The 21022-nt window shown below is 46.0% G+C and overlaps 1 protein-coding gene across 1 annotated transcript; it reads right to left on the reverse strand.

The window, feature by feature from the left end:
- Window positions 1-13468: 13468 nt before the first annotated feature.
- Window positions 13469-14788, reverse strand: LOC100279351 (uncharacterized). The gene has a single exon (NM_001152369.2). The coding sequence runs from the start codon at window positions 14726-14728 to the stop codon at window positions 13715-13717; it is 1014 nt and encodes a 337-aa protein (NP_001145841.2). The 5' UTR covers window positions 14729-14788; the 3' UTR covers window positions 13469-13714.
- Window positions 14789-21022: the final 6234 nt, after the last annotated feature.

The raw sequence follows: 21022 nt of genomic DNA on the forward strand, positions 1-21022 counted from the left end.
TCCAGTCACGTGGAGCACAGGAGACGATTTATCTCCTGTGGCCGCCTGTTACCTGCAGCGCATCTGCCAGACGATTTATTTATCTCCTGAAAACACGGCCGGTTTCATCGGGTTAGTTTTCCCCTATGCACATGCAGATTGCTTGATTTCCGGCGGACACCGGACACGTGCATTACCCGCGCTAGCTAGTAGCCTAGTACGTAGCGGAGGAGTGGATCGAGAGTCAGTCATGGCGGCTAGGCAATAGTCATGTGTCCATTCTAGAACATGAACAAGGATGTGCATGTCATCTTCTATCACACATTTCGTTTCAAACTGCACTCTATCTACAATGCAAGTGTTTTGTCTTGGAATTTGGCTTATTTGAGTGGCCTATTCCATTGAAATTTTAAAACAAGTGATTGTTGATTTTAGTCATACATTAATAGTTTAAGTTGGTACATACCAATTAATTTATATAGCTAAAGTAATATAAGAGATAGAGTACGACAATACACACACGCATGCACGTATTTTTGGGTTTTATTTCATGTGCTCCGCGTGACTTGTGATTTGCGATCGTGGTCACTTGTATCATTCACTAATTTTTAACTATTTTATGTTAATTGTCAGGTATCATAATTAGGGGTACCTAGATTATGTTCCTAATCACGCTTAACCCCGAGGCTGCCATCATGCACATTCCCCGAGGTCAATAAAGTATAAACCACGATTCGCCTGAGGCCCCCCTTGACGGTCGCTCCTAACTCCGCTTCGCCCGAGCCTGCCCTGGTACGTACTCGGGAGAATCTTCGACCCGACCGAGGTCCCCTCTCCCCAGCACTGTCGTCTCCGCCTCACCCGAGTCCGTCTCAGGCAAGGAAGACAACCCCGAGGCAGGTCTCAACCGAAGGCTGCAAGAGACATAAGCATTCAATGCGCATACCTACCCACGCAGCGTAACATGTGAATAGTGAGAGCACCTAGAGGGGGGGTGAATAGGTGATCCTGTAAAATTCAAACTTACAGCCACAAAAACTTTGTTAAGCGTTAGCGCAGTTAATGCCAAGTGGCTAGAGCGAGGATCTTGCACAATATGATAATCACAAGAAGTTCAACACAGAGAAGACACAGTGATTTATCCCGTGGTTCGGCCAAGTACAAAACTTGCCTACTCCACGTTGTGGCGTCCCAACGGACGAGAGTTGCACTCAACTCCTCTCAAGTGATCCAATGATCAACTTGAATACCACAGTGTTATGCTTTTCTTCTCAATATCCCGTTTGCGAGGAATCTCCACAACTTGGAGCCTCTCGCCCTTACACTTGAGATTCACAAAGAAATACGAAGTAAGGAGGGAACTAGCAACGCACACAAGACTCAAAATCAGAGCAACAACACGCACACAAGTCGCAACAAGAGCTCTAGATGCTATCACAATGAACCAAATGCGTGGAATCGATGTCTTGGTGCTCAGGAATGTTGTAGGAATGCTTGGTACCCTCCTCCATGCGCCAAGGGGTCCCTTTTATAGCCCCAAGGCAGCTAGGAGCCGTTTGGAACAAATCTGGAAGGCCATCTTTGCCTTCTGTCTCGTGGCGCACCGGACAGTCCGGTGCACACCGGACACTGTCCGGTGCCCGATTTGTTTCTATAAAAAGCGCATCCGACCGTTGCTGTCTGATGCAGATCTGCACACCGTTGGCGCACCGGACATGTCCGGTGCACACCGGACAGTCCGGTGCCTCTTCCCGACCGTTGGCTCGGCCACGTGTCGCGCGCCGATCGCGCGGCCGACCGTTGGCCTGGCTGACCGTTGGCTCACCGGACAGTCCGGTGCACACCGGACAGTCCGGTGAATTTTAGCCGAAGTCGCCGGAGAAAAACCCGAGAGCGGCTGGTTTGCGCCGCGCTGGTCTGGCGCACCGGACACTGTCCGGTGCACACCGGACAGTCCGGTGCCCCAGCCCGAAGCAGCCTTTGGCTGTACACAGCCACTCTCCACTTCTTTTCTTTTCTTCTTCTTCCTGTTTCTAACACTTAGACAAGATATTAGTACACAAAACAAATGTACTAAGGCTTAGAAACATACCTTTACTTGTGATTTGCACTTTGTTCATCCATGGGCATATTTTCACATTTAGGCACTTGTGTTTGCACTTAATCACCAAAATACTTAGAAATGGCCCAAAGGCACATTTCCCTTTCAATCTCCCCCTTTTTGGTGATTTATGCCAACACAACATAAAGCATCTAGAACAAGTGCAAAATCACTTCAAATAAAACAAATTTGAGTTTTATTCAATTTTGGCATATATGGATCATCCTTTGCCACCACTTGGTTTGTTTTTGCAAATCAAACTCAAATCTCTATCTCTAAGTCAAACACACATGTTGAGCATAAAGAGAGTCATTCCAAAAGAGATTGATCAACGATTTCAAGAACTCCCCCTTTTTCCCATAATCACTACTTCTCCACACAAGAAGCCAACTTTTGACAAAAGAGACAATAAGAGAGTTTTGACAAAACAAAAGCTCTATTTCACTATTTTCAAAATTTCTCAAGTGGTAGCTGATCCATTTATTGCTTTGGCCTTTATTTTCTCCCCCTTTGGCATCAAGCACCAAAACGGGATCAATCTTGGCCCTTTTTAACCCCATTGCCTCACCAAAATCTTCAATTAAGAGCAAATGGCAATAAGAGTTCATGAGATGGACTTGGAATAAGTTACCCTCTTATCGGAGTGCAGTGGAAGTCTTTCATGATCCAAGTCCACCTTTTCCCTTTCAATTCTCCTTCGAGACTAAATCAAGCAAGCTCAACCACATAGTTAGTCTCAAAGGGTCAAGTTGTAACACATCTCCCCCTAAACATGTGCATCACTTTGCAACGGACTTGTGAGGTCCAGGGAGTGTTTGTACAACTTGAGCACCACAATAAGCAACAAAATGCAGAATGAACATGATTAAAGGCATAAACACATGTATGCTACGATTCAATCCAAGTTCCGCGAATCTAAGACATTTAGTTCACTACGCAGCCTGCAAAAGATCTTCTCATCTAGAGGCTTGGTAAAGATATCGGCTAGCTGGTTCTCGGTGCTAACATGAAACACTTCGATATCTCCCTTTTGCTGGTGGTCTCTCAAAAAGTGATGCCGGATGTCTATGTGCTTTGTGCGGCTGTGCTCAACAGGATTTTCCGCCATGCGGATAGCGCTCTCATTATCACATAGGAGTGGGACTTTGCTCAGATTGTAGCCAAAGTCCCTGAGGGTTTGCCTCATCCAAAGTAGTTGCGCGCAACACTGTCCTGCGGCAACGTACTCGGCCTCAGCGGTGGATAGGGCAACGGAAGTTTGTTTCTTAGAGTTCCACGACACCAGGGACCTTCCTAAGAATTGGCACGTCCCCGATGTGCTCTTCCTATCGACCTTACATCCAGCATAGTCGGAGTCTGAGTATCCAACCAAGTCAAAGGTAGACCCCTTTGGATACCAGAGCCCGAAGCAAGGCGTAGCAACTAAATATCTAAGGATTCGCTTCACCGCCACTAAGTGACATTCCTTAGGATCGGATTGAAATCTAGCACACATGCATACACTTAGCATAATATCCGGTCTACTAGCACATAAATAAAGCAAAGATCCTATCATTGACCGGTATGCTTTTTGATCAACGGACTTACCTCCTTTGTTGAGGTCGGTGTGTCCGTCGGTTCCCATCGGCGTCTTTGCAGGCTTGGCGTCCTTCATCCCAAACCGCTTTAGCAGATCTTGCGTGTACTTTGTTTGGGAGATGAAGGTGCCATCCTTGAGTTGCTTCACTTGGAACCCAAGGAAGTAGTTCAACTCGCCCATCATCGACATCTCGAATTTCTGCGTCATCACCCTGCTAAACTCTTCACAAGACTTTTGGTTAGTAGAACCAAATATTATGTCATCGACATAAATTTGGCACACAAACAAATCACCATCACATGTCTTTGTAAAAAGAGTTGGATCGGCTTTCCCAACCTTGAAAGCATTAACAATTAGAAAGTCTCTAAGGCATTCATACCATGCTCTTGGGGCTTGCTTAAGTCCATAGAGCGCCTTAGAGAGCTTACACACATGGTCAGGGTACCGTTCATCCTCGAAGCCAGGGGGTTGCTCCACGTACACCTCCTCCTTGATTGGCCCGTTGAGGAATGCGCTCTTCACATCCATTTGGTACAACCTGAAAGAATGATGAGCGGCATATGCTAGCAAGATACGAATTGATTCTAGCCTAGCCACAGGAGCAAAAGTCTCCTCGAAATCCAAACCTGCGACTTGGGCATAACCTTTTGCCACAAGTCGAGCCTTGTTTCTCGTCACCACTCCGTGCTCGTCTTGTTTGTTGCGGAACACCCACTTGGTTCCCACAACATTTTGCTTCGGTCGAGGCACCAGTGTCCAAACTTCATTCCTCTTGAAGTTGTTGAGCTCCTCCTGCATGGCCAATACCCAGTCCGGATCTAGCAAGGCCTCCTCTACCCTGAAAGGCTCAATAGAAGAGACAAAAGAGTAATGCTCACAAAAATTAACTAATCGAGACCGAGTAGTTACTCCCTTGCTAATGTCACCCAGAATTTGGTCGACGGGATGATCCCTTTGAATCATTGCTCGAACTTGGGTTGGAGGTGCCGGTTGCGCTTCTTCCTCCATCACATGATCATCTTGTGCTCCCCCTTGATCACGCGCCTCCTGTTGATGAACCTGTTCATCGTCTTGAGTTGGGGGATGCACATTTGTTGAGGAAGAAGGTTGATCTTGCTCCAAGTGTTCCTGTGGTCGCACATCGCCAGTCGCCATGGTGCGTATTGCGGCCGTTGGAACATCTTCTTCATCTACATCATCAAGATCAACAACTTGCTCTCTTGGAGAGCCATTAGTCTCATCAAATACAACGTCGCTAGAGACTTCAACCAAACCCGATGATTTGTTGAAGACTCTATACGCCTTTGTATTTGAGTCATAACCTAACAAAAACCCTTCTACTGCTTTGGGAGCAAACTTAGAATTTCTACCCTTCTTCACTAGAATGTAGCACTTGCTCCCAAATACACGAAAATAAGATACATTGGGTTTGTTACCGGTTAGTAGCTCATACGACGTCTTCTTGAGGAGGCGATGAAGGTAGACCCTGTTGATGGCGTGGCAAGCCGTGTTCACGGCTTCCGTCCAAAAGCACTCGGGGGTCTTGAACTCTCCTAGCATCGTCCTCGCCATGTCGATGAGCGTCCTATTCTTCCTCTCTACCACACCATTTTGCTGTGGTGTGTAGGGAGCGGAGAACTCGTGCTTGATCCCTTCCTCTTCAAGGAACTCCTCCACTTGAAGGTTCTTGAACTCGGACCCGTTGTCGCTCCTTATCTTCTTCACCTTGAGCTCAAACTCATTTTGAGCTCTCCTGAGGAAGCGCTTGAGGGTCCCTTGGGTTTCAGACTTATCCTGCAAAAAGAACACCCAAGTGAAGCGGGAAAAGTCATCAACAATAACTAGACCATACTTACTTCCTCCTATACTCAGATAGGCGACGGGTCCGAAGAGGTCCATATGCAGCAGCTCCAGGGGCCTTGATGTGGTCATTACATTCTTGCTGTGATGTGCTCCTCCCACTTGTTTACCTGCTTGACAAGCTGCACAAGGTCTATCTTTTTCGAATTGCACGTTAGTCAAACCTATCACGTGTTCTCCCTTTAGAAGCTTGTGAAGGTTCTTCATCCCCACATGTGCTAAGCGGCGATGCCACAGCCAGCCCATGCTAGTCTTAGCTATTAAGCATGCATCTAGACCGGCCTCTTCTTTTGCAAAATCAACTAAGTAAAGTTTGCCGTCTAATACACCCTTAAAAGCTAGTGAACCATCACTTCTTCTAAAGACAGACACATCTATATTTGTAAATAGACAGTTATACCCCATGTTGCATAATTGACTGACAGATAGCAAATTATATCCAAGCGACTCAACTAAAAACACATTAGATATGGAGTGCTCGTTAGAAATTGCAATTTTACCTAAACCTTTTACCTTGCCTTGATTCCCATCATCGAATATAATTGAATCTTGGGAATCTTTATTTTTGACGTAGGAGGTGAACATTTTCTTCTCCCCCGTCATATGGTTTGTGCATCCGCTGTCGATAATCCAGCTTGAACCCCCGAATGCATAAACCTGCAAGGCAAATTTAGGCTTGGGTCTTAGGTACCCAACTCATGTTGGGTCCTACAAGGTTAGCACATATATCCTTAGGGACCCAAATGCAAGTTTTATCTCCCTTGCATCTTGCCCCTAACTTTCTAGCAATTACCTTTTTACCCTTTCTACAAATAGCAAAGGGAGCATTGCAAGCATAATAAATGGTAGAAGGTTTGTTCACAACTTTTCTAGGAACAACATTTCTCCTAGTAACATTTCTATCATACACATATGAAGAACTAGGAGCAAACATGGCATGAGAATCATAAACATATGAATCAAAATCATTACAAGCATTTCTAGCATGTCTCCTATCATGGTACATAAAGGCATGGTTCCTTTTTGCACTACTAGCCATAGGGGCCTTCCCTTTCTCCTTGGCGGGAATGGGAGCCTTATGGCTTGTTAAGTTCTTGGCTTCCCTCTTGAAGCCAAGCCCATCCTTAATTGAGGGGTGTCTACCAACCGTGTATGCATCCCTAGCAAATTTTAGTTTTTCAAAATCACTTTTGCTAGTCTTAAGTTGAGCATTAAGACTAGCCACTTCATCATTTAGTTTTGAAATTGAAACTAAGTGTTCACTACAAGCATTAACATCAAAATCCTTACACCTAGTGCAAATTGTAATATTTTCAACACAAGAGTTACTTGCTACTTCTAGTTTAGCAGTTAAAACATTAATTTCACCTTTTAAAGAAGAAATGGTTTCATTACAAGTAGAAAGTTCACACGAAAGTATTCCATTTCTTTTAACTTCTAGAGCAAGTGAATTTTGTGCACTAACAAATTTATCATGTTCTTCATATAAAAGGTCTTCCTGTTTCTCTAAGATTCTATCCTTTTCATTTAAGGCATCAATCAACTCATTAATCTTAGCTATCTTAGTTCTATCCAATCCCTTGAATAAACTAGAGTAATCAATTTCATCCTCACTAGATTCATCATCACTAGAAGAATCATAAGTATTAGCATTACGAGTGATTACCTTCTTTTCCCTTGCCATGAGGCAAGTGTGATGCTCGTTGGGGAAGAGGGCCGATTTGTTGAAGGCAGTGGCGGCGAGTCCCTCATTGTCGGAGTCGGAGGAGGAGCAATCCGAATCCCACTCCTTGCCTAGATGCGCCTCGCCCTTGGCCTTCTTGTAATTCTTCTTCTTTTCCCTCTTGTCTCCCTGATCCTGGTCACTATCGTTATCGGGGCAGTTAGCGATAAAATGACCAATCTTACCGCACTTGAAGCATGAGCGTTTCCCCTTTGTCTTGTTCTTGCTTGGCTGCCCCTTGTGACCCTTCAGCACCGTCTTGAATCTCTTGATGATGAGAGCCATCTCTTCATCATTGAGCCCGGCCGCCTCAACTTGCGCCACCTTGCTAGGTAGCGACTCCTTGTTCCTTGTTGCCTTTAGAGCAATGGGTTGAGGCTCATGGAGTGGACCGTTCAACGCGTCGTCGACGTATCTTGCCTCCTTGATCATCATCCGCCCGCTCACGAATTTTCCAAGTACTTCCTCGGGCGTCATCATCGTGTACCTGAGATTCTCACGAATATTGTTCACGAGATGAGGATCAAGAACGGTAAAGGACCTGAGCATTAGGCGGACGACGTCGTGATCCGTCCAACGCGTGCTTCCGTAGCTCCTTATTTTGTTGATAAGGGTCTTGAGCCGGTTGTAAGTTTGAGTTGGCTCTTCTCCCCTTATCATGGCGAATCGTCCAAGCTCGCCCTCCACCAACTCCATCTTGGTGAGCATGGTGATGTCGTTCCCCTCGTGAGAGATCTTGAGGGTGTCCCATATCTGCTTGGCATTGTCCAAGCCGCTCACCTTATTGTACTCTTCCCTGCACAAAGATGCTAAGAGAACAGTAGTAGCTTGTGCATTTCTATGAATTTGTTCATTTATAAGCATAGGGCTATCCGAGCTATCAAATTTCATTCCATTCTCTACTATCTCCCATATGCTTGGATGGAGAGAGAATAAGTGACTACGCATTTTGTGACTCCAAAATCCGTAGTCCTCCCCATCAAAGTGTGGAGGTTTGCCAAGAGGAATGGAAAGCAAATGCGAATTCGAACTATGTGGAATACGCGAATAATCAAATGAGAAGTTCGAATTGACCGTCTTCCTGTAGTCGTTGTCGTCGTCCTTTTGGGAAGAAGAGGACTCATCGCTGTCGTAGTAGACGATCTCCTTGATGCGTCTTGTCTTCTTCTTTTTCCCATCTTTTCGCTTGTGGCCCGAGCCCGAGTTGTTGGACTTGTCATCCCTTGGCTCATTGACGAAGGACTCCTTCTCCTTGTCGTTGATCACAATTCCCTTCCCCTTAGGATCCATCTCTTCGGGCGGTTAGTCCCTTTCTTGAAGAGAACGGCTCTGATACCAATTGAGAGCACCTAGAGGGGGGGGTGAATAGGTGATCCTGTAAAATTCAAACTTACAGCCACAAAAACTTTGTTAAGCGTTAGCGCAGTTAATGCCAAGTGGCTAGAGCGAGGATCTTGCACAATATGATAATCACAAGAAGTTCAACACAGAGAAGACACAGTGATTTATCCCGTGGTTCGGCCAAGTACAAAACTTGCCTACTCCACGTTGTGGCGTCCCAACGGACGAGAGTTGCACTCAACTCCTCTCAAGTGATCCAATGATCAACTTGAATACCACAGTGTTATGCTTTTCTTCTCAATATCCCGTTTGCGAGGAATCTCCACAACTTGGAGCCTCTCGCCCTTACACTTGAGATTCACAAAGAAATACGAAGTAAGGAGGGAACTAGCAACGCACACAAGACTCAAAATCAGAGCAACAACACGCACACAAGTCGCAACAAGAGCTCTAGATGCTATCACAATGAACCAAATGCGTGGAATCGATGTCTTGGTGCTCAGGAATGTTGTAGGAATGCTTGGTACCCTCCTCCATGCGCCAAGGGGTCCCTTTTATAGCCCCAAGGCAGCTAGGAGCCGTTTGGAACAAATCTGGAAGGCCATCTTTGCCTTCTGTCTCGTGGCGCACCGGACAGTCCGGTGCACACCGGACACTGTCCGGTGCCCGATTTGTTTCTATAAAAAGCGCATCCGACCGTTGCTGTCTGATGCAGATCTGCACACCGTTGGCGCACCGGACATGTCCGGTGCACACCGGACAGTCCGGTGCCTCTTCCCGACCGTTGGCTCGGCCACGTGTCGCGCGCCGATCGCGCGGCCGACCGTTGGCCTGGCTGACCGTTGGCTCACCGGACAGTCCGGTGCACACCGGACAGTCCGGTGAATTTTAGCCGAAGTCGCCGGAGAAAAACCCGAGAGCGGCTGGTTTGCGCCGCGCTGGTCTGGCGCACCGGACACTGTCCGGTGCACACCGGACAGTCCGGTGCCCCAGCCCGAAGCAGCCTTTGGCTGTACACAGCCACTCTCCACTTCTTTTCTTTTCTTCTTCTTCCTGTTTCTAACACTTAGACAAGATATTAGTACACAAAACAAATGTACTAAGGCTTAGAAACATACCTTTACTTGTGATTTGCACTTTGTTCATCCATGGGCATATTTTCACATTTAGGCACTTGTGTTTGCACTTAATCACTAAAATACTTAGAAATGGCCCAAAGGCACATTTCCCTTTCATGAATAGGAGCGACAAGACCGTAGTCCCGTCAGACTTCACCAACTACGATGATGTATGTCTGAGTACAACGGTCATTGTTCCCCACACTGCTTGCCAACTCTTGATGGGACACGCATACGACAAAAGTGCGAGCTGGCCCTCGGGCGAAGACTCTGCCTCACCCGAGCCGCCCTCAACCTCGGGACAAACTCCGCCTCGCTCGAGCCTGAGATCGGCCACCTACTCCCCGCGAATCCCGCGAGAGGCCATTCCTTCAACTGTGTCGCACACGTCAGTGAATCCTGGAGCGGGCTCGGTCCTGGTCTCGGGCAGACTTCTACCTCGCCTGAGCTCGGCTTTGGCCTCGATATTATCAATGAAAGGGCGCCCGACGTCACTAGAAATAGCAAAGCTGACGTATTACCTAAGGGCTTTTTGCATACTTAGCACTGCACCAACCACTACAACATGGGCAACCTCCCTATAAGGTAGGCTTAGGTATGTGACCGAGCCCTTGGCCCCGACCTCGGCTCTCTGCATGAACAAGATGTCTCCACCGGGCATAAGTCAACATCAAGTACAAGCCCCATACCACAGGCCATACGATCTACAGGGGCTCGACTTTGCCTACTCACCGTACGTAGTCAACCCCGACACTCCTGACAACCCTCCATGAGGCTATAAATAGGAGAGTCCACGACTTCAAAGAGATAGGCGAAGGCTTCACGGTTTCACCTTGATAGTCGCCTAGAGGGGGGGTGAATAGGGCGAAACTGAAATTTACAAATATAAACACAACTACAAGCCGGGTTAGCGTTAGAAATAAAATCGAGTCCGCGAGAGAGGGCGCAAAACAAATCGCAAGCGAATAAGTAAGTGAGACACGCGGATTTGTTTTACCGAGGTTCGGTTCTCGCAAACCTACTCCCCGTTGAGGAGGCCACAAAGGCCGGGTCTCTTTCAACCCTTCCCTCTCTCAAACAATCCCACGGACCGAATGAGCTTTCTCTTCTCAATCACTTGGAACACAAAGTTCCCACAAGGACCACCACAAGTTTGGTGTCTCTTGTCTCAATTACAAGTGAGCTTGATCGCAATGAAAGAATCAAGAAAGAAGAAAGCAATCCAAGCGCAAGAGCTCGAAAGAACACAAGCAAATCACTCTCTCTAGTCACTATGGCGTTGTGTGGAATTTGGAGAGGATTCGATCTCTTTGGTGTGTCTAGAATTGAATGCTAGAGCTCTTGTAGTAGTTGGGAAGTGGAAAACTTGGATGCAATGAATGGTGGGGTGGTTGGGGTATTTATAGCCCCAACCACCAAAAGTGGTCGTTGGGAGGCTGTCTGCTCGATGGCGCACCGGACAGTCCGGTGCACACCGGACATGTCCGGTGCCCCCGCCACGTCATCACTGCCGTTGGATTCTGACCGTTGGAGCTTCTGACTTGTGGGCCCGCCTGGGTGTCCGGTGCACACCGGACACGTACTGTTCCTTGTCCGGTGTGCCAGTATGGGCGCGCCTGACTTCTGCGCGCGCTGCGCGCGCATTTAATGCGCCGCAGGTAGCCGTTGGCGCCGACTAGCCGTTGCTCCGGAGTTGCACCGGACAGTCCGGTGCACACCGGACAGTCCGGTGAATTATAGCGGACTAGCCGTTGGAGTTTCCCAAAGCTGGCGAGTTCCTGAGGCCGCTCCTTCTTGGCGCACCGGACACTGTCCGGTGTACACCGGACAGTCCGGTGAATTATAGCGCGAGTGCCTCTGGAAATTCCCGAAGGTGGCGAGTTGGAGTTGGAGTCCTCTGGTGCACCGGACAGTCCGGTGCTCCCAGACCAGAGGGCCTTCGGTTGCCACTTTGCTCCTTGGTTGAATCCAAAACTTGGTCTTTTTATTGGCTGAGTGTGAACCTTTTACACCTGTGTAATCTATACACTTGGGCAAACTAGTTAGTCCAAATATTTGTGTTGGGCAATTCAACCACCAAAATTAATTAGGGACTAGGTGTAAGCCTAATTCCCTTTCACACCTCCATCACGATATTGACACCTGCCTCAATCAACCCTAGAGACTTGGGATCCTTCCCTCTTTTGATCAGCTTGTATTCCCTAATACAAGCAATTAGGTGCAAGTAATATAAGTATCATTCTCCCTCTGCTGGAAGTAGGGCTTTATCTCGCTCGAACCAATATACACAACTTGTGTCAACTTGCATCACCCATCTGGGCCAGGGCACGCAACATCATTTCACTTGTTGGTGAGATCCTCGCGTCAAGACACTGGCATTAATTGATTAAGAATTAATACGGATTTTATTGCCATAAACATAATTAACTGTTCGGCTGTCAATTAATGGGGGAATTAAGTGAAAATGACTCTTTGAGAGCAGCTGCGCCTATATTAGACCCTAAATGTGTTCATGTTTCATTACACAAAAATTCTCTTCCATTTTTCCTTCTACCTACTTTGGAAAGTTGTGCTGGGGTGATTGAGTTGTTGTATCTTCACTGGCCCTTTTCCTTGGCATGCACTAAGGGGGAGGGCGAGCGGTATCTCGGAACCGTTGCCGCCGAGAAGCCTGCACAAGGGGCACCAATTAGGTTTCTTGGCAACGCAACTACGCGATCGCTCGAAGTTGTTCAACGATGTTCTACGTTGTCTAGCGCATGAATCGACATGTCTACATCGACGGTATGTTTTGTCCACTTTTGTGCTTGATCAACCTAAACACCGACAAACCCCACGTGAGTCAATAAGTTTTTCGGTTGTTTACATTGTTGATCTATATGTTGTTGTGTGTAATGCACATATCGGTTTTGAATATTTATGAAATTTACCTTGATTTATAATATTACACAATTTTCCAATATTTTACAATGACCATACATACGATTTGTGGAGACAGTCTTAGAGTTGTATCTGACATGGGGATGGTTGCTTTCAGGCAAAAGCCTTTATTACGCGGTGCTCCATCGAGCTGATGTATCCACTATCTCTGGTAGTCTTTCTAAATTTCACTCTCCAAATTATCATTTTGGAGAGTCATTTACATAAATATTACTTTCTATATCTTTTCAATCTCCAATATATTTTCTATATCTTGTTTCCACTCTGGAGAGCAATTCATGTTTTTCTATCTTTGGCTAAGGAGAAACTCGAGATTGAAAATGACTATATTTAAATAACCATTTAAATAGACCGTTAGAGGATATGATTTTTTTTACACAAATATCTATTGATATTAATTAGGATGAATATAGAGAATCTCTTGGAGTTGGTCTAAGAGCAAGGTTCACATAGAGCCAATTAAAAGACTAGTTATATAATAACTCTATGATGATACAAGCTATATATTTAGTACTTGGTATGTCTCGTTCTCATAAAGTATTTTAAAATATGTGAGCAGTCCATTTTCAGCTGGTTACTCAAATAAAGGTTCACATATAGTCAATTCCTCATCATCCACAGCTCCGTATCTCACTTTCATTTTCACCGTTTGGTCAAGAACCCTCTCATCGCTTTGGATCTCACTTTCATTTTCACGTTTGGATCTCACTTTCGTTTTCATCGTTTGGTCAAGACGTGCTCATCATCCACACGCTGCGGGGACGGGACAAGAAACTGGTGAGTAGGTGATCATAGTTGAGAGTCAGAGTCGCCATGTGATGCGATGTACTACTAATAAACACTATTATAATTGTTATTGATAGCGAGATGATGAGATGAGATCGGAACATGAACAAAAATCGGTAATGCGACATGCATGGACGACGCCGACATGGTGGTGACGGCTACAGTATAGCCACAACCACGTGCCCCCCTCACACGGCACGTACGGGCTGGCGTTGTTTTTGTTTTATTATTATTAATTATTACACACAGTGAAAGTGAAGTAATGGATCGGTGCCTGGTCAGTCAACTCAAGCAGAGGCGGCGATGCCGTTGGTGTTTGGGCGGAAGCAGTTACGGCGGATCTCGCCGACGTTCCCCTGGGGTCCCCTGAGCTGGCTCATCTTGATCATGGAGGTCCTGAACTGGTCGAAGAACCACCAGTGGTTGTCGGCGAAGCCCTGGACGAGCCAGCTCGTGCGCGGGTCGCTCACCAGCCCCTGGTCCGACGGCAGCATCACCCCCTTGTTCTTCCTCAGCGTCAGCTCCACGAAGTAGAGGTTGTCGAACACGGCGGGCGTCAGGAAGTCCAGGTCCCGCAGCGTGTCGCCGCTCCCGGGGGCCGAGCACGTCGCCGTCACGCACCGCGTCACGTCGTCGGTGGCCGGGCCCGCCACGTCGCCAAACGAGCTGCACCGCGCCTTCCCCACCGTGTGCGCGCCCGACAGCGCCACCAGGTCCGCCGGGTCCGACAGGTTCTTGCTCCCGAACGCCGTCAGCAGCTCGTCCACCGTCGCCGTCGGCGGCGGCAGCGTGAACACGTCGTTGCTGGACGCCGGCGCCGCGCTGTCCAGCCGCCCCAGCGGCACCGTGAAGGAAGGCCCGCCGGACAGGCTCACGGCGTCGCGGGTGGCCAGCACCGTGATGTCGGCGCACGACACGGTGGGCCCGCACGCCGCGTGCACCTTCCCGCGGATGTCCTCCACCAGCTGCACGGCCTCCTGCTGCAGCCCCACGTTGGGCGGGAGGCCGCGCTCGCCGTTGTCCAGGAGGATGGACGCGTCGCAGCCCTGCGGGAAGCAGTCGTGGAACAAGAGGCGGAGGAGACCCGCCGTCAGACGGACGTTCTGCTGGAGCGCCGCGTCCACGCTGGACCGCACGATCGTCTCCAGCTGCGGGCACGAGTCCGCGTGGAAGTACACGGACAGGTCGCCGGCAGCAGGGCGGCTAGTACCCAGCGGAGTCAGGACGGGCCTCGAGGACACGGCGGCTGCGGCGAGCAGCACGCCGAAGGCAGCGGCCAGGACGAACACACGGCCGCTCATTGTCGCCGGCCGACCGACCACCACTGCTTATGTGACAAACGAATAAAAACAGCAACAAAGTAGCTAGCTTTGGTTGAGCACTGAAGCCCGCAGCTGCTGATATTTATAGCCAATTCGTTAGTTGCAGCCAAGCCAACGGGATTGGCGGAGCTGGCCGGCTCAGTCACACAAACATGGCCAGTACCGCTAGCTTAGCTGTATGATATTGTCATATTATTTAAAGCAATGTAGAAGAGGGTCCGAAGGTTCCGAACGCTGGCTTCAGATCCATGCTCTTAGTCCGAGCTTTGTTAGATTTTACGCTTCTTAAAAACTTAGATGACGATAACTCTCAACGGAATAAAAATAAAGGTGGAGCTAGTCGATCGGTCCTCATGCATGTTCCAATGTTCATACCAGTATACCATATCTAAGCATGCAATCTTCATCTCCATTTTCATCAACCCATTACCCATCCATCATAAAGATGATGTAGAGTATTATGCATGCTTACACGGTCAAACCACTATAAACCATTTTTATTATTGTTATCATATCAGCGTCCTAATCCAGCGGCATATTGAGCCTACCTATTAGTTAGTTGTGGTGTGAGTTCTAGCCTATAAGTCCTAATTAATCCACCTTTATGCCCATCTAGTGGAAGAGACTTTGTGCAAGAGCTTCAGATCTAACTGAATTAGTTCAACCCTAGATCAGGTCTTTGGTCGATCCTAGATTGGTCAAACGGAATCCTCCGAAACATTATTTAACCCCTTCATTTTATAGTGAAAGGGAAGAGAGATGTTACATGAACCTCAAATTCCACTGGCTAAAACCAAATACTCCATTCTTATCATGTCCTTTGAGTCATATCAGGTCCCATCGCTCTGGTCATGGTACAATGTCCATAGGTGTCCTATCCTAGGCAATTTTCATACATATTGTTATGTCGCTTCTACATACTCGACTCTGGCACTAGAGCCTATGTTGTTCAATACGATGTACTCCCTCTGGTTTTTTTATATTTGGCGTTTCTTAGTATAAAATTGAACTAACCAGCGTCAAATAAAAAAAAATGGAGGTAGTAGTTAATAGTTTGTGTAACCTTTTATAGTTGATTATACTCCATGGTATACTTCGCGTGCAAACACGTGGTATAGGACCGATGCACGTACCATGTAGTGGTCTTGACTCTTGAGTATCATGCAGCCTAAGTCATGGCAACGATACACTTGTTAGGCATATAATGTTGTCTATCACACATAATGTGTTGTACATATGACTTATCAATTAAGCTAAAGCTAAGAACCATTCTACATGCTTTTAGATGTGGGATCCTATCTCCGGGTCGTACTATCCCTAGAGGATCTCGTCATTCCTTGTATATTTATGATAGGATTATACTTAACCTTGCCAAGTTCCTTGCTTCGATGGGGCTCTAGGTCTCAAAGGGTTCAGCGTCTGATAACTCTCGTATATGAGGTTGACTGACTGAGGAATCTTAAAGACTAAGAGCGGTAGAGGACCGTGAGCATCTAAGTGTTGTTAGTGCTTAGGACGGACTGGCCCCGGGCATCTATGGCCTTCTTACCGCCATGGGGCATGAGAGGGGACCTAGGAGACATAAACTTATAAGTGCATCACCATACAAGTGACATTTGGGAATTAAACTCGTAAGTGCCCTAGTACATTAGGGCCCCCGAGGACATACACCAACCCAATACCAATATTATTTGATATGAATCTAGAAGGTAAAATGACTTATCTGTTTAATAGCAAAACCATTAATGGTAGTCAAAGGACTAAGGGTTTATTTGGTTTGCTTATGATGAAAATAGCCTCAACGATTCTAGCTAAGCGTTCGTTTTCGATAGGCGTGATCGCCCCTAAGGGTGTGATCGCGTCCCTGGCAGTCAAGGGCTAAATGACCGGCCAAAATGGCTTGTTCAAGGCAGTTACTGAGGAAGAAGCAGGAAAGAGATGTAGCTACGATCGAGACGAGTTCACGTGACGGAGGACAGGAGTAGAGACGCATGTGCAGCCATGCATCTAGAAATAGATTAGGAGTAGAGATTAGATACCTGCCCGTCCGGCCGCCTACCTGCACCGCACCGGGCCGCGTGTGCCGTGCGCCCGCCGCTCCAACGCCACATGCGATGCGATTCCATCGCCATGCAAGTGGGCTGCAGTAGTTTCTCCGATCCGTCGCAGTCTCTGCTAACCCGTATCTCTATTAAGTAAGCAATAGTAGTCTGCCGTTCTGCCGTTCTGCCCTCTCCCGTTCCGCGTGCAGAAAAAAATCAAACTGTGGCTGCTCAAGAATCGAACCTTGGATCTATTGAGCAGAATACCTAGCCTTCCACCCTCTAGCCAACATGACTCATATTGAATTGTGTACAACTTCAACTAAAACGTCTTTTGTGTTTAACCCGCCGTCCACTCTATATGCTCATTGAGTCTAGAAAAACATTTATAGCTTAGCCCCTGATCTTTCTGGAGTTTGGGACGCAGTCCAGGAAATAAAGAAAATAGGGAAAAGGAGTTTAGAAATTGATTTATAGTTTAAAAATAACTGCAGAAACCCATTTAATTCATGGAAATTTCATATTAAATCCAAATGAGTTCATTCCAATTTCTATAATTCTATAATATTATTTTTATCATATAATACCTCTGTTTTGTCATGAAAACAACAATAAAATTGATTTCCTAATTAATCATATATCAAATACATAGAAATTTTGGAAATTCGTAACTTCCCCATTTTAATTCCAAATTGAACCGTTCCAGTTGTGTTAGTCTCGTATGAATATTTACTACGCAGTAACAACATTGATTATATCATGTTTCATACTTTTATAATTAGATATTTATTTATCCTATGTTAATTGGGTTAATCTATGTCTATTGGATTAATTTATTTAATATATTAATATAGTATTCTAACTTTATGGTTATACGATGTTTGACCATTAGTCTTGCAAACACACACTTACCTTTTTGTTTAAGCAAAAGCGTATGGTGGTATGTGTCCGATGACTAACGATGTACGAGGGAATTTCTTCCGGTATGTGTGAAACGTGCTCTCTAATAATGAGACCATGCAAATCGTGACATATATCGAAGTCTGTATGATACTGATGGTTGCAATGTAGTGGTGAAACAAATAGATTATAAATAACAAAATTTATGTATGGCCAAAATCACAAATTGATTATGAAACATTTTCTCATAACGGTATAACACATATTTTGTATATAAGTTATCGTAGTATACTGGTATTATATATTCCCGTTGCAACGCACGGGCATTCAGCTATCATGTATAGAAGTCTGCACGGTACTGTTGGTTGCAATGTAGTGATAAAATAGTTAGATTGAAATAACAAAATTTATGTATGGCTAGGATCACAAATTAATTACGAAACATTTTCACATAACAGTATAACACACATTTGTTCATAAGTTATCATGATATTAAATGTTTCTGTTGCAACGCACGGGCACCCACCTATATGTGTTTATGTCTACATCTATGACAGGAAACACATCTACTACATCTCTCTCCAAGCTCACTTGCTACCATTGCACAATGCGTAGTAGTAGATAAGTATCACCGAGATTTTTGAATTATATTTTTGGATGGAGGTAATATTATTTAAAGAAGAGCTTTGCATGCTATTTCTTTTGTTTGAATAATGCATTATACTTAAATTCCCTTTTTTGCATGTGTGACATTTTTTCTTCGTAATATTTTTTTCCATGGATCAGACTTATGTCATTTTCATAAACCAACGCCAAACATGAATCCATGTTTCCTACTTCAAACCCCGAACAAACTCCATGAGCAGGAGGCACTCACGTTGTCGTCGCTTATCGATGACGAGAAGAAGCTTGGCGACTGTCAGTTCGACCTCTAAAAGCAGTCTTACGTGGTCGCATGCGCTGCTGTGTACGACAAGCTCCCGCGAAGCCGCCACTTGGACGCGGTCCAGAGCAGCTGCACCGCGTTGTCCATCGTTAAGCAGGGGGGCCTCATGGTTGTCGCCAACGTCGACGACTCTCGGGTTGTTCTGGACACCGCATCCGACGACGACGCCATCACGCCGTCCAGCTCATCGTCCACCTGAAGCCCAACCTGCCACATAAGTCGCTACTGACCGGACATAAATTCTTGTGCGCTGGGATGATGGACGTTGCTGACGTTGTGTGAGTGTCCTCGAACATGATGTATGTAGTGGAATAGCGCATCCGGTGGTGCAACAGCCAAGGGTACTACCTCGCTGATGAGCCCGAGGTGCACTTCGTTTGGCAGCCCAACCAAGAGTCATCGGTACTCGTCATATCGCGTGCGTTCGATGACTACTATATCGAGGATTGTGGTATCATCTTGGCGCCGGAGGTGACACAGAGGAGGATCGACAATAGTGACCAGTTCGTCATCCTCGTCACCGTCAGGGTAGCTTTTGTGTCGGTCTGCCTTTAATTCTCTTCGCAAACACATACACACTTACCTTTTTGTTTAAGCAAGAGCATATGGTGGTGCGTGTCTGATGACTAATGATGTACGAGGGAATTTTTCCGGCATGTGTGGAACGTGCTCTCCAATGATGAGACCATACAAATCATGGCATATATCGAAGTCTGCATGATACTGATGGTTGCAATGTAATGGTGAAATAATTAGATTAAAATAACAAAATTTATGTATGGCTAGGATCACAAATTGATTATGAAACATTTTCTCATAACAATATAACACACATTTTGTATATAAGTTATCGTAGTATACTGGTATTATATATTCCCGTTGCAACGCACGGGCATTCAGCTAGTAAATATAAATGACCCGTATTCTGAGAGATAATAAGTGATATTTCTTGGTGAAGAAACCTCTCTAACACGCTTCCCTAAATCTAAGATATATAGTTCTACTCATACATGTATGAAATTCTATGTCTAGATGTCGTAATAGTTCTAACGGTAGCCGAGAGTTACTTGGCATTTGTTCCTCATCTACACGAACCATATGTCGTCTGGCATTTTGTACCTTGTCGCGTAGCCTAAATTTGTTATTTGTTCCTCATATATAATCACAATTGTAGCTGAGGAGGTTGTTTTAATATTATTGCCCCTGTTGTTATGCTGAATTTTGCATCACATATTCTTCTTCAGTAATAACCAGCACTGAGCCAACTTGAATTGTAGAATGTGCAGAGAGGCAGAATCATTCCATCGAACACACTTGCATTGGGCTGCATAGGGGAGTTGTTTGATTTACCTCGTTGCACCAAATGAATCAAATTAATATTCTGCAAAAATTCAATAGGAATGCAGGTGACACTTTGAAGAAATCATGTGGTAGGCTTCAGCACGTCGCAGCAAGTGTGTGGCTGCAACTGCAATCGATGCTGCATCTATCTGTCATCATTGACCACGTACGTACTTGCATGGTCGTTTCATCTTATTTATTTCTATATAAGTAGGTTTCTATCGACAGATACAATTGGCATGGATGGTCTTTAGGACTTCTCCCATTTTCTATGAATCCATACTGGAGTATCAATTGCATGAGTCACTGACTCATTTATTTCACGTTTGACCTGGTGCAAGTGTCTGCGACGATATGGTTTTGGTGGTCATCTTCAAGAATGAAGTCTTCTTGTTTTGTTGATGGGCTTTAGTGCTTCTATCCTATCTCAATGAGCCAAACCGACAGGCTGCTTCTTGTTTTGTGATGGGCTTCAAGTGCTTCTATCCTCAATGCGACTCATAGCTTGGTTGGTAAATAGAGATGTACTTTGTATTTCAAGGGAGAGGTTTGGGACAACTTAAAACATACTGCAATCGGTCCACAATGAATGCGTGCGCCGCGCGGGTTCCGATTGCTACTGCTGGCGGCGGCGGACAGAACAGTGCTGTGCTGGTGTAGGTGTAGGGGACCTGACTTCACAGTCGGATCTCGCGACGCCGGTGGCAATGCTTTTTTGACACGTTGTCTGACTTGATGTGCTGCAGATCAAAAAAAAGGTGTGAGATTTTAATTTCTCTGCTGTTCTAAAGGCTTATTAAGCGTGGAATTCAACGCTTCTCATGATGTTTTGTAGGCATTTGCATTTCTTTTTGGAAAAAAAGAAGATTTATTGAACTTAGTAAATTACATCCAGTGGATACAATTGGACTAAAAAACCCTTAGCCTCTACACAGCTAAGGTGTACACAGCCACACTCACACACACAGAAAAGACCAGCTAAAACTAGCTAGACATGGCACACACACACGCACCAACGTTGTCATGGTCCAACCACTGAATACC

Source organism: Zea mays, chromosome 2 (genome assembly GCF_902167145.1).
Source record: "Zea mays cultivar B73 chromosome 2, Zm-B73-REFERENCE-NAM-5.0, whole genome shotgun sequence".
Classification (NCBI taxonomy): Eukaryota; Viridiplantae; Streptophyta; class Magnoliopsida; order Poales; family Poaceae; genus Zea; species Zea mays.

What these genes read in the sequence shown, in the direction of transcription:
- LOC100279351 (NM_001152369.2), bottom strand. Translation starts at nt 14,728, where the DNA reads ATGAGCGGCCGTGTGTTCGTCCTGGCCGCTGCCTTCGGCGTGCTGCTC.